Source organism: Bactrocera oleae, chromosome 5, assembly GCF_042242935.1.
Source record: "Bactrocera oleae isolate idBacOlea1 chromosome 5, idBacOlea1, whole genome shotgun sequence".
NCBI lineage: Eukaryota > Metazoa > Arthropoda > Insecta > Diptera > Tephritidae > Bactrocera > Bactrocera oleae.
Window position 1 is genome coordinate 36,232,079 of NC_091539.1, and position 14,222 is coordinate 36,246,300.

The 14,222-nt window shown below is 33.9% G+C and overlaps 2 protein-coding genes across 2 annotated transcripts; both read right to left on the minus strand.

Annotated features, from left to right (window-relative positions):
* Positions 1-1,409: 1,409 nt before the first annotated feature.
* LOC106615737 (uncharacterized) lies at positions 1,410-2,566 on the minus strand. The gene is made up of 2 exons (XM_014232066.3): positions 2,400-2,566; positions 1,410-2,342 (listed from the first exon to the last, which is right to left on the minus strand). Exons 1-2 carry the CDS (start codon positions 2,500-2,502, stop codon positions 1,606-1,608), a joined length of 840 nt encoding a protein of 279 aa, XP_014087541.1. The 5' UTR covers positions 2,503-2,566; the 3' UTR covers positions 1,410-1,605.
* A 3,949-nt stretch (positions 2,567-6,515) lies between these two features.
* On the minus strand, positions 6,516-7,317 carry LOC118682573 (origin recognition complex subunit 5). The gene is made up of 2 exons (XM_036371647.2): positions 7,131-7,317; positions 6,516-7,061 (listed from the first exon to the last, which is right to left on the minus strand). Exons 1-2 carry the CDS (start codon positions 7,186-7,188, stop codon positions 6,673-6,675), a joined length of 447 nt encoding a protein of 148 aa, XP_036227540.1. The 5' UTR covers positions 7,189-7,317; the 3' UTR covers positions 6,516-6,672.
* Positions 7,318-14,222: the final 6,905 nt, after the last annotated feature.

The following is a 14,222-nucleotide window of genomic DNA, read 5'->3' on the forward strand; positions in this document are numbered from 1 at the left end:
TTGAATGAAATACAGAGGGACATAAACCGCAGGGGTATACAGATGCCATTTAAAAAGGTCAATTCGCACCATCTTATAAAATATTCAATGCAAGTATAAAGCCAGCTGTAGACTATCTTAACAAAATTTGGTAGAAAAAGACTACTTAAAGTGCGATAATTTGCTAAAGAACAACAATGTTTTATACAGAGGCTAATATACATATTAGGTTTACCACTTAATTTTCAATTGATAATGTTTCCAAGCCTGCCAGTCTTTCTTGAGTTATTGAAGAGTGCAGGTGGGGTTTGATAACATTCAATTTAGAGAAACTGCCCTCTTTACTAACCACCGGCACAGTGCATGAACAAATATAGTTTAAAACGTTCAGTGATGTACTGTTATGAGCAATTTTTATGACAATTATTATATTTGTCAGTTCACCGTTAATCACATTTCCACTTTTTTACAATGTTCAAAAATGGCTGTGTGTGTAAAAGTTTGCAGTTGATTAATATTAAATAAAAATCCCAATTGTTGAAACTGATCGTATATTTCAATAATGGCAAAATAGAAATTTATTTTAAAATGGCTTAGCATAACGAATTGGCTCATCTTCCCTCTCGTAGTTGAACTGTCTTTTCTGTTTCCTCAAGCGAACTGGTGTGGTTTCCGATTGCAATGTTAATGGTACGTTTATTGCTTCTGATAATTCACTTGCCTCTACTAATATTTGTTTATAATCTATGTTGTTTCTACAATTTTGATGAAAATTATACAATATTTTTTTTTGCATTTCTAACAACTAAATAACATACGTAAAGAAAATTGGCCAAAATGTCACCCTAAAATTCTTGCACCCGGCCTTGACTGCCGTTGATACCAACCGAAAATTATTGAAAGTCAAGGCAAGAAAACAATGACGATTTATATCATTTCACGCTTTACAGGTCAAGAGTTGAATTGTTACAACTTTCTAGTACGGTTGTCAATAACATTAAAATCTGACAACAATTGGGTAAATAAATAACTTGAAATGTCATCTATTTTAAGGTGGCCATATCAGTACAATTTCAACTAAAATTAGTTGTAAGTTGTAAAACACAAAAAAATTTTAGTTGTTTTAATTTTGCGTTGTTTGAGACTGAAACATTTAACTAACCGTAATCTTAATATCAATCTAATTATATCCAAGAAAAATATTCCAGGTAAGCAATACAAATTACACTTCATAAAATAATAACATATTTGATGCGGACTTAATCAGGTCAAGTAGAAAGCATAAAAACAAAAATTTAAAAAGAGCTATAAGTCATATTTTAGGAAACGCCTTTCTCGGTGGTTGGAATTTACAAAAAAAAGTTTCAGAAAAAAAAAGCGAAACACTTCCGTTATGCCTTTGATAAGATTTATACATAACGACATAACGAAAATATTAATCACAATGAACTTAGACTCCGCTTTTACTCTAAAAATGTTATTTTATTTAAGTTTCAATGCAAAATAATAAATAAGTTAATCGCAACATTTCAAGAGCGTTTCATAATAAACTACGATGCAAGCTTTTGTTTCCTTTCTATAGCATTAAACATATGTATGTATGTAGAATACATTGATTGCCTCAAATTAATTCTGGACGCGACGTCTTTTGCCGCCCTTCCGCCTGCGCACACGATTGATGCGTTTCTTTTGCACCACACGTCGTTTACCGGGACGATTGCTGGTGTTCAACATTACTTTCTGACCATTCTTAAAATATTTACGATATTTTGGTGGTATGCGAACAGTCACCAATTGACCTTTCTTAGCACCAGGGCGACGTAAATTGACACGTGCCGGATTTCGGGTGGCCTTAGATTCGGATGTGCCACGAATCTCCTGATCTGTCACTACATATTCTTGGGCGCCGACAGCGAGCGCGGCCTGCAATTCTTGTTCGTCCACCGCGGCAGCAGCGTCTTCCAACGCCTGCTCCTCATGACGTTTGAGTGCATCGGCACGAGATAATGTTGTGGGTGAGGTGCTGACTGTACCGGTTGCTGTTGGTATGGAACCTGTGGAGGTGACTGTAGTGGAGGTGGGTGAAGTGCTAGCAGTTGGTGAAGTTCCTGAACCTCCACCGGCGATAACAATGGGAATGACGGGCTGTTGTTGTTGTTGACCGAACATGTTCTTGAAGAGTAAGAATTTCTTCAAAAACAAACGACCGCTTGATGCATTAGCACCCTTATTGGGTGTGGCGTTTTCATCAGCACTCGCATCGACTTCGGCTTCGACGTCACTTTCATCCTCAATATTTTCAGCATTGCGAGCTTCTTTCACATCAGCGACGGAACGGAAGCTTGGGAAAACAGCGCGTTGCCCTAGAAAATAATGATTTGTATTAATATATATATTAAACGTATTGCATTGGTACATACCTTTGGCGGGTTCTGGCTCTGGCTTGGGTTCCGGTTCGGGCTCAGCTTGTGCGCACAGCACCAAGGTAGCCAAAAGGACAAATATGAGTGCGTTATACTTCATTTGGAACTACTTTTCCTGTGCCGTACGGTAAAAGAACTTTCCAATGGGTGTGATCAGTAAGAAAGTTAATTGAACTTTGATAGATTATCTGGCCAAGGGAGCCGCTTTTATACGACAGCTTAGAAAAATCGATATGCCATTGAGCAAGTGATCACATGAGCAATGACCGAGCATTTACGGCGTCTAGTTACATGAAACGTAACAGTGGATCTTACATAGCACACATGAATGTTGCTAGGCTAGCACTTTAAGTGGGTAACGCCTGTATACACGCTTAGAAGAAAAAAATTTGCTTTATTGGAAAATAAAAAGCGTGCAACGAAAACAGTTAGATTGCCACCAGGTATTTGCTTAGTACGCAGCTACAATGTGTACAGCAACAACAACAATAAGGGCTTTGTATATTTTACCCCCTTAACAGCTCATCTAGCAATTATCAGCAATGACAGCGACGCACATGCGAGTAGCTTTCGAACGAAATTCATTACAAATGTGCCGAAATGCGTGCAAAATATTCAAATGCGAACCATTCATTGCTGTTTACCTTTTCTCCACGTTCAGCATTAAAAGGCAAAATGAAGCAATAACAACAAGTCACCAGCCCCTTGTTTGTAAATCTAACAAACCTTTACATGCCCATACGTACGTTTGAAGATATATATGTAGTTCAACAAAGTAACGCCTGAATGCATAAACCACTTGAGGTAATTGAAGAAACCTCGCACAGAAATTATAAAAGTGCAGAAATGAAAAAGTGAAATTCACGCATGCGCACAAGTACAAGAAAAAGCGGAGAAATTCAAAAGAAAGAAGGAAATATTACATATGGTGCAAATGCCTACTCATATCATTCGAAATTTCACTGGTCTACCATTTTTCATTTTAAGAGAGTATTCGTCGGCAATAAAAAGAAGAAACAACGTTAAGCTCGACTGCTCCGAAGCTATAATACCCTTAACAGTTGCATTTTATACGAGAATATAAAAGAGTATACAAAAGTTCTTTGTCTGGATTTTGATCGGTCTATTTGCATGGCAGCTATATGTTATGTTCGTCCGATATGAGATATAAAATACCAAATTTGATAGTAATTTATTCACGATTTCTTTGAATAATAAATGTTTAATTCTTTCGTAACATTTTTTTTAAATATAAAGTTTTGCCAGCACCTGTAGACCTTTGATTCCTGCAAGTTGCAGAGTATAAAATGTTCGGATACAAACGAACTTAGCCCTTGCTTACATGTTTCTAATGAATCTTATAACATATATTGTATAAGGAAATATCATCAGGCGATGGTAATATTAAAAAAATGTAGAAATGAAGAAGCTAAACTTAATATAATGAGTTGATGTGAAAACGTCAACCAGAGGATACATGATAAGGTTGAGTCAAAGTCTAGACCAATTTCATTCATATTCCCACACAATTTTTAAAAAAACTGGTTCATTTAATTTTATTAAAGTATCACACATTTTGTCAGGTGGAAAGTCGGAAATTATTATACGGGCTGTATTGAGGACAGAAAGAGGGATGGGTACACTTAAGATCATATTTTCAAGCAATTTTATAAATATATAACTCACACATTGAACAACATGTTTGGCACAAGGTTGTTAGAATAATGAAAATCAATATAGTAGTATTTGGGAATTGGGGTAATTCGTATACTAAATTTACATATTTTTGGCATTAAACTATAATAAAAATATTTTTTTTTTTTAATTTTTTTTTCTTTTTACTATGTACCTATGATATCTGACAATCTTTTTCAATAACCGTACAGTCATTGAGCAAAATGCAAAAGAAGGTTTAAACGGTTCAGGGATAATGATTTTGATGTGAGAAATGAAGAACGAGATAGACCACCACCAAAAAAGTTTGAAGACGCCGAAGCTTGCAGCATTATTGAATGGAGATGATACTTTGAGTCAAAAGCAAATGGCAGCCATGTTGCGCAACTAACAATTTCACACCGTTGAAAAGCTATGGGAATGATCCAAAAGTATAGAAAATGGGTACCACATGAATTGAATTAAAGATAAATGGAGAAACGAAAAAAACGTGTGAAATTTTTCTTCAAATACATGAAAGAAAATCAGTTTTGCATCGAATTGTCACTGGCGATGAAAAATGGATTTGTTTTAAGAATACTAAACATCTTTGCAGATCGATAAAAAGGCAATGCTCTGTGTTTGGTGGGATCAGAAACTTCGGTCATGAAACTGTTAATGCTAATCGCTATAGACAACAAATGATCAATTTGAAACATGCATTGATCGAAATACAACCAGAATGGGCCAGGAGACACGGGAAAGTTTTTTTGTCACACGGCAATGCACCTACACACAAAGCAAAATCGGTTCAGGATACAATCAAAGTACTTTAATAGTAGCTGCTACCTCACCCGCCGTATTAACCAGGCTTGGCACCTTCCGATTACCATTTGTTTTCATCGGTGGTACGCGCATTGGCTGAGCAGCACTTCGATTCCTACGCAGAAGTCGAAAATTTAGTGTCTGTTTGGTTTGCTTTAAAAGACGAACATTTCTATTGGCATGATATCCACAAATTACCAGAAAGGAGGTCAAAATGTGTAAAAAGCAATGGTCAATACTTTGAATACATTTTTTTTACTTTTACTTTTTGACACCTTGTTTATGGTATAAGAGCAGAGGTTTGAAAACTTTATATTACATATGTGAAAGATATGGGTGGTATTGACCCGATTTAATTTATTGTTGGCAACCATACTACAACCAACATATATGGAGAAAAATCAACCGGATGTTGGTAAATTCTGTGTTCAGTTATACGGGGGCTAGGGCAAGTTTTAACCCGATTTTACTCATTTTAAGGAAAATACATCCACTTAATTTTATTTGCATGCATACTATTATCAGAAAAATACTCTCTCCCAATTGAAATCATGTATCTCAAATATTAACCGTTATTTACGGTAATAAATTAGCACCAAGCTTGACCAGTCATGGTTCGATTTTGATAATTTTTAGACTTTGTATACCTCAAAGGTATTATTTGTACAAAGTTTTGTCCTGATATAATCATTAGTGCTTGATTTATATACTGGAAATTATAAGAATAATATGGATTTTAAAATTGTGCTGTATGGGAAGTAGGCCAATTTCACCCAGTGTCGCACTGTAACATGGCACTGTTAAAATAGTTCTATGTACTAAATTTGGTTGAAATTGTTAAAGTAGTTCCGGAGATATGTGATTTCATCTACATGTGTGGGTGCCACGCCCATCGTATAATTTTGACATCGGATGCTAAATGACACCCTTTTTCCCTCCCAGATGTAAAATTTAATATTCTGACGCAATTATATATTGATTTATCGCACTTTAAATAGTTTTTAGCAAAACCGTTATATGAAGAGTGGAAGGGGTTATCATCCAATTTCATCGCAGAAGGAGTCCAAAGTATTTATTTTGTGCAAATCTTGATAATCTAGCTCGAATGACTTAGAAGATAAATACATTAAACTTAATAGCTGGCAGGACCAGGCCCATTTTGAAATTTTGTTTTAATCATAGATGCCCCTTCCCAATGCAACTTTCTGTACTAAATTACAGGTTTATATTACAAGTATAATTTAGTGCTTATTTATGTCATTTTATAGGTTTTCGATTAATGGCATTTTGTGGGCGTAGCAGGGGTCCATTTAAGTTCATCTATAATACCAAACTTCTTATGGTGTCAAGGAACATGTGTACCAAATTTCCCTAAGATATCTTAATTTTTACTCAAGTTACAGTGGCACGGACAAACGGGCGGACAGTCAACCCGGATCTCAACTCGTCTTGTCATCCTCATCATTTATATATGTGTATGTATAACCCTTTATCTGTCTGGATTAGTTTTAAGTGGCACATACAACCGTTAGGTGAACAAAACTAGCAACATAATGCAAGAGTATAAAAAAAATGTAATTGTTCTGTATATAAAAAATTGGTATTATGTATGCAAATTCCAAAGAATGCAAAATGTTTGCAAATGTTTGATTTTAATTCTAATATTAAACCTTTATACATACAAACATTTCAACCATACGTAAAGTTTATTACAACTAACTTAAGAAAATAAATAATTTCTGTTATTTCAGTGCATTCACTACTCATGAAGAATACATAGTCTTCATATAATTTAATTGTAATACTCCAACGGACTTGTCAAAGCTACATCAGGTCGGTAACCAGGTATCCGATCTATGTCCTCATTTGAAGAATGGTCCTCGACATCATTCCCCTTAATAACTTCATTGTGATGATCATCATCACTATCGTTAAATACTTCATCGTCATTTTCATCGTTAACATTATCGCCTAAATCGTTTGCGTCGTCGTAGTCCTCATAAAAGTCATCATTATTCCTCATATTGTCATTGAGCAAGTGATCGGCTCTATCATGGCTATCATCAGCACGTGATTCACTATCAACTTCATCATCGAGCTCATAATCATCAAATTCACTATCTTGAAGCGATTCGTGTTGTTTGACCAGTGGAGCGATGCGTATGCCGAGTGGATGGCTTACTATGGAAAAATAATATAAAACAGAGTTGCATTAAAAAATACAAGAAATACATATAAAATGAAACTTACCACACGAATGAAGTTCTGTTATCAAAAATAAAACCACACTCCACTTAAAGCACTGCATTGCTCTCTTTCAATATACACTTTTTTAGTGAAGAATTAGAAAAGGCTTAATGCGTTTGCTTATGAAAATCCCTACTCCGATCAATGGTCGCAATCAACTGAGCGGCGCGAATGGCTAAGTCACGGTTTATATAAGTATGATAGTCATAAATATTCAGCCATTTTGGTCGCTAGTTTAGTAACTAAAATAATTATATATATACTTAAAGGAAACAGCCAAAATAGCAGACGAAAGATTTAAAAATTATGAAATCACTGAAACTTGGAGTTCAATTGATAACTATACATATATATACATACACACATTAAAAGATTATTGGAATATACTAGTAAGTATCATAAAAAAGTAATGATGTAAAAAAACGAAAAGAAACACAAAAACAAAAAAGTATGATTAGAACTTTTTATCGAAACCAAAACCAACCAAAAAGAATGTGGCATAAAGAACCCGAAATAAAATGCAAAAACAATTAAGGCAAATAAGAACGAGATAAAATAGTAAATAATAGCAAACACTATGTTCTAAAAGAAAATATACAGACCGTTGTGTTATAGTCAATAAACTTTAATTTAATATGCATATTCGTATAAATCGACTTTTATTTGTGACATTTTCTTTGTTCAAAGAACAAATTACTATAAGCACTGAACGTTTCAGAAACAAATTTCTCCTATTTTGGTAAATCAAAAAAGAAAAGCCTACCCCTCCTCCTTTTGCCATTAGAATGAAGTTTGTGGTTTAAGTCTCTCGCAACATGTTGCTACAGAGTATATAATCTAACATGCCAACAAAACTCTATTAATCGAAAACTTATAAATTACGATAACTAAGCCGGAAGTTAAGATAAAAAACTGTAATGTGGTACAATGAATTGCAATAATAATATTTTAAAAAGTGTTCATGGCTCCGCGCCCTAATAGGTTTAATGTATATAAGTTACGTCCCTTTAAGTTATAGGGACTAAAAAAAAGGTATTTTGTTTTTATTCGGACAGTATAGAACTTAAATTAACATTTTTAATTGATTGACTTTTATACTACTTACAACTATGATAAATTGCTTACTAAAGTATTCTTAATAAATTTAGCAAAAATAATAGGAATTCGATTTCCCGTTTACAAGTTTATTTAATGCAGTAGACGCTGATTTTACAAAAGTAAGTTATGAAAGTGTAATTTCCTGTTTAGAAGTTATTTTATTATTTGCTGTTGACACAGCCAGTAGCGATTTTTGGTATTGATCAAAAGTCGGCCCAAATGTCAAGTCAGCATTTATTGGTCAGAAATTAACAAAGCGCGTGTTAACTTATATCTCACAAACCATTCAAGCTATATCACCCAAATTTGCACATGACAAAATTTTCCAGACCTTCTTCTGATAGTGTAAACATAGATGAAATCGGATGATAACCACGCCCACTCCCCATGTAACGGTTTGATTTAAAACTACTAAAAGTGCAATAAATCAATAACTGAATGCGTCAGGATCATTAAATTTTGCAGCAAGTATGGCACAGGAGGAATCTATAGGATCAGACATCAAAACTGGACGATGGGCGTGGCACCGCCCGCATTTAAGCGAAATCACATATCACTGGACCTGCTCGACCACATTTGGTACATAACATTATTTTAATATATCTATGTTACAGTATGAAAATGGAGGAAATGGGATTAAATCATGCCTGCTTTCCATATAACACACCTTTAAATTCCATCTGATTCTTTCACATTCGAGTATACATATAAAGTACCAATTAATATAACGGGGCAAAACTTTGCACGAATAATTCTTTTAAATTATGTAATTTAATGACCGAAAATTGTTCAAATCGAACCAAAATTGTTCAAGCCCTTAGGCACCATTAATATTGGTTACTGTGGAACTTATATAATTGGAGTTCGGAAAGAATTCTTTCCTGAAAAATATACATTTAATTGTCAAAAATGGATTGAATGATGTAAAGTATTTTCATTCAAATATAAAGATTTTCGAACTTTCAGGTGACTTATCGGCCAATATGTGAGTTATCTCAATGAAAATGAGAGATGTTAATTCGTGCTTTTCTAATAACAGTGTATCTTTTTGGCTAAAATGGATAAAATCGGGTGAAAACTTGACCTAGCCCCAATATAATTAATATCAGAATTTTCGAACATCCGGCTGACTTTACTTCATATAGATTGGTGATGGTATGTGAGGTACCTTAATCAAACCCAGGGAGAATTTTATTAGTATGTGGCATGTTACTAGAATGTGGTATTGGCTAAAATACTTCCAACTCCCATATACTACATATAATAACTTTCGTTTTTCTAACAACGTTTATGCCGAATATTCTCTTCGTTCAGTGTGTGTTATAGGTATAATATATTTAAAAATTGCTTGATATACATTGTCAAGTATGGCTGAGCAATTTCCAAATTAATTCAATCAGCTCGTTCAGGTCAGTCAAAATAAAATATTTTATGGAAATTAAATGGATAAGTTTTCTAAATAATTATGAGGTTTAGCTGTGAATTAGCATGGAATCGGTCTGTACCTTGATCTTAACTTAAATATCCTTAATATTATATAATATAAAGAATACCGATCCTCTTGTTGACGTTTTCCACATTAACTCAATAAATATTAAATTTAGCCTCTTTGGTCGAGTTTATAGCAATAAAACTAAGTTTAAGTTAATGGCCTTCAATATAAGGCATAAAGATACCAAATTTTATTATTATTTATTCACGATTTCTTTGAATAATAAATTTTGAATTCTTTCGCAACATTTTATTATAAAAAAACTTGCTAGCACCTACGTGAATTTCCCGGGCTTTGATTGATGCAAGTTACTGTTCGGTTACACCCGAACTTAGCACTTCCTTACTTGTTTCTCTTACTATGCTTTATTTTTAGCAATATCGGCTTTGGTGAGTTTTTTTATCTTTGCGATATGTAATATAAACATAAAAATCACAAAAGTAAAACCCCACTTTCTTCCGTCACATCAAAAAACACTAAGCGAGACATATTAATACCAACAATAAACCAAACGATGCATTGGTCCCATAAACGAAAATGTGCTGAAACAACCGAATAGCAAACTATGCAGCACTGTCACTTTCAGAAGAAAAATTAATGGCTTAGGTGTACTTTTTCTGCTCAAAAGTTACTTTTACCCGTTATTTGAATTACGTAATATCAGATTGAACATATTTAAAATAATTACAGTGAGTAGTCTCAATTTATTGTGAGAAAACTTCAAGACGAATGTATATGTCCCAATACGACTCAAATATATTGTTTTTATAAGTTTTGGCACTATTCTGACTAATCTATAAAAGAATTTCGAAATCTGTAAATTGTTTTTGGTTCCCAAAACATCTCACTATGAAAGGTAGACGACCCCATTAATAACATAGAACTTCTATCGATGCTACAAATAGAAATGGTAACAACTATGAATACTAAATTAGTCGCAAGATATCGCTAAAATTCTGTAAAATTAGCCTCGCAACGTTCTCGAAAAGGTCTTGGAACGTTCAGGTCCGTCCGAAAAACAGGCAGAAAGATATTTACAGATTAGGAAAAATATTCGAGAACTTGTCATCATATAATAATAGTATAATAATACAGCTCTAAAAAAACAAATATATTAACAAATTTTGATGCATTCAGTTGCCAGATCACGAATTTTTAATGAAGATATTGAACGTGCTTTTGTTTTCATGATCATTGCATATCTTATATTTTGATCAATTATCGACTTCTGTTATAACATATATTTTTCCAGTCATGATAAGGATTCTGCGCACCTTTTTCGTGCATAAAAACATCATGTGTTCCCCTCCCGCATACCCCAGCAGAGCACCTCGGAACTCAGTTATTTGACAATATCTTCAATATTACTTACACATCTGTGCAAATTGCCATGTGTTAATACTTTGTTTTATGTACTGAATGTTAACTGTTAACATATGTAGCAGGTCTAGAAAAACGAAATCCATTTCTTTCGCAAGAAAGTAAGTTAATGCAATTTTTTAGTGCGAATAGGGAACAGATGTACACACGAAGTGCCCTTGCTTCATTTGAATGTGAGACAGTGGACCTAAGTAGCTTATTAAAAGCAAGATTTTTGACCTATAGGCAATTCTTTAAATGCCGGTTAAACCAAAATAGAGTAAAAATCACACTTCGACCATGACATATCAAGGTAAGAATGATGAAGCAATTTTTCAAAGCGTTGGACAAGGAAGGATATTGTTTTAAATATATTTGTAGAAAATGTCCACAGCTTATTAAGAAAACGTCAAAGGGTGGAGTATTTAATGACCCTCAAACACGGCAATTAATGAAAGATGCAGATTTTATCAAAGTTATACTGATTCGGAAAGTGAGTTTCATTGGGCACTGTAAAGCATCAAATTATAAAGAAATTGTGCAAAATATGCTAACAACCTTCAGATTCTAGAAGCAAATACGAGTAACAAGTTTAACTATATCCGCATTTATTTGGATAAATTTAAGTATAATTTAGGAAATTATAGTGAGTAACAAGAAGGCGGTTCCACCGGCGAATTAAAGGGATGGGAAAATGGAACCATGGTCGCCGAGATCGTCACATGATGGCAGATGACTGCTGAGAAATTATAAAGATAAGAGCTCATATAATGAGCGTTATAGAAATGAAGAAAATATATAGTGTCCTTGTTTGTCATATTAAACTAACATTATGAAGATATTAATGATTTTGTTTCATGTTTTCCGACTTTTGTGATATAAAATGAAAAAATAAATTAAAATTAATATAAACGAGAGCAAAATCAATAATAGTTTCACGAATTGCTCGCTAAAATGTACTTAAATCGAGCTTATGTCTAAAGCAACAAAACCAGAGTAGCCCAGTGTAATTATTAACTAAATTTAACTTATTTTCTAAAGTAATGCACTTATTTATTCAGCCTTATCTTAACTCTTGATCTTTCACTTTTTGTTTGAGGAGCCTCTGTTGGCTCTTAACAAGCTTATTTTTGTCTCGCCGACTTTGTGTGCTCTGTATTTTCCCGAACGCTGCAAAGTCAGCAGCGTTTTTAGCCGTATAAGGTATAAAATCGTTTTCGTCCTACACACTTTTACGTATATGTTTAATTTCATAGACCATTTCATCATTATTTTTGCGACGACCGAGAGCTGGTCGTATTCGCTTTCTAAAGCCACGAAAGAGTTGATATTTATCCTTTTACTGATAGGTGACTGGAAATATAGTTTTGTATCAATATTAATTATTAAAAAGCGACTTACCAACAACTTCGACAAACTGTAGAGACTGAGGATGTTCGGTCACTGGTTGGTAAACTCAGATATGAGCAAAAATATTAGTATTTCGATGGAAAGCCACTTGTTTGTATTAGCAAAGTAGCTCTTTCCACTTTTATACTTTGCTTCTAATATATTTCTTTTTAAATGCATTGACAATACCGTTTAATCAAGCACCATTGGTAATTAGTCATACCAGATTTGTGTTATTTTGTCTAAATTAGAAGATAAGTTGTGAGAAGCCAACAAGAAGACGAGATGCCTTCCAATAGTTCTGATAATAGTTTAATAAAGTTAATTTTAATTAATAAACTCAAATGATAAATTTTTTTTGGTACTGACAACGCTGCGCGAACTAATTATTTTTATTTTGAGACCTTCCAAATTTCTGTGGGGTCTTCGACAGGCCATGTTTTTCACTTCTGACCACAAACCGTAGTCCAATGTACTGGACTTCCAGACGGCCAATCATCTGCAGAATATGCAGCTATGAAACTAAAAATACGAGTTTTGGTGTTTTCGGTTGCGGCTCATTTTTGGAGCACTTTCTATAACTATAATCAAAATCATGAATGAAAACATAATAGATGATGGCCACACCACAATTTTCAAGCGCTGTTTCTCTAACTTTTTCGATTTTATCGTCATAAACAGAGCCAGATGGACGACCGGTATGAATCAATTCACTTCGACTTCACACCCTTCACTAAATGATTTGTGCCAAAATACTTCTGCAATATTTTCAATGTTCCGTTGTCGTGTTCGCATTGAAAATGCAAACTTTTAAGCAGCAATAGCAAAATGATGAACAGGATGACGAAACAAGTTGAATTCCATACTTATGTCTGTACATGCAGGTGATAACCAGAACTACTAAAATTATATCAAACAACCTTGTGCGTGAAATCGGATAATAACAACGTATATTTCTCTTAAAAAAATACTTTAAGTGCTATAAATCCCGTTCGAAAAGCTTAAGGTTTCATATTAATCGATGTAAGACCAAGATAAGGGCGTTGCACTGACCCCACTTTGGTGAAATATTATGTCTTAACACACGATTTGAATCAAATTAAATGCTAACCACTCCCACTTTATATATATATTATATGCCACCATTTTAAATTCATCGGGTTAAGATACTTGGCAACAGATAAAGAATGCACAGATAAAGCTATTGAAATAGAACTTAGCAAAAATAAATGTTTAGCATGATAAGGTCTGTCAGTCCGTCTGTACGTTGTATATACGTGAACTAGTCTCTCAGTTTTTCAGATATCGGCCTGAAATTTCGCACACTTCCTTTTCTCACCAAGAAGTTCATTGTTTGTCGGAACTGCCGATATCGGACCATTATGGCATATAGCTGTCATACAAACTGAACGATGGCATTTTGGGGTTTGACGAGATATATTCATGAAATTTGGCAAGGGTTGTTGTCTAAGGCTATAATGCAACCTTCAAAAAAATCGGTTCACTATAGTATATAGCTGCTATACAAACTGAACGATCGGCTTTACGTTCCTGTAAGGAATCATTCGTATTTGTGAAGAGTGTTATAGTTTCGGTACAACTGAAGTTAACGAATTTTCTTGTTATACTAATTCACTTGTTATACTAATAAATAAAATAGATCCAGACTATGAGTTAGCACTCATATATCTTTCCGCGAATATTTTGATACACTAATTATATAACAGAGTATAAAAGTTTTGTTCACCTAACGCTAG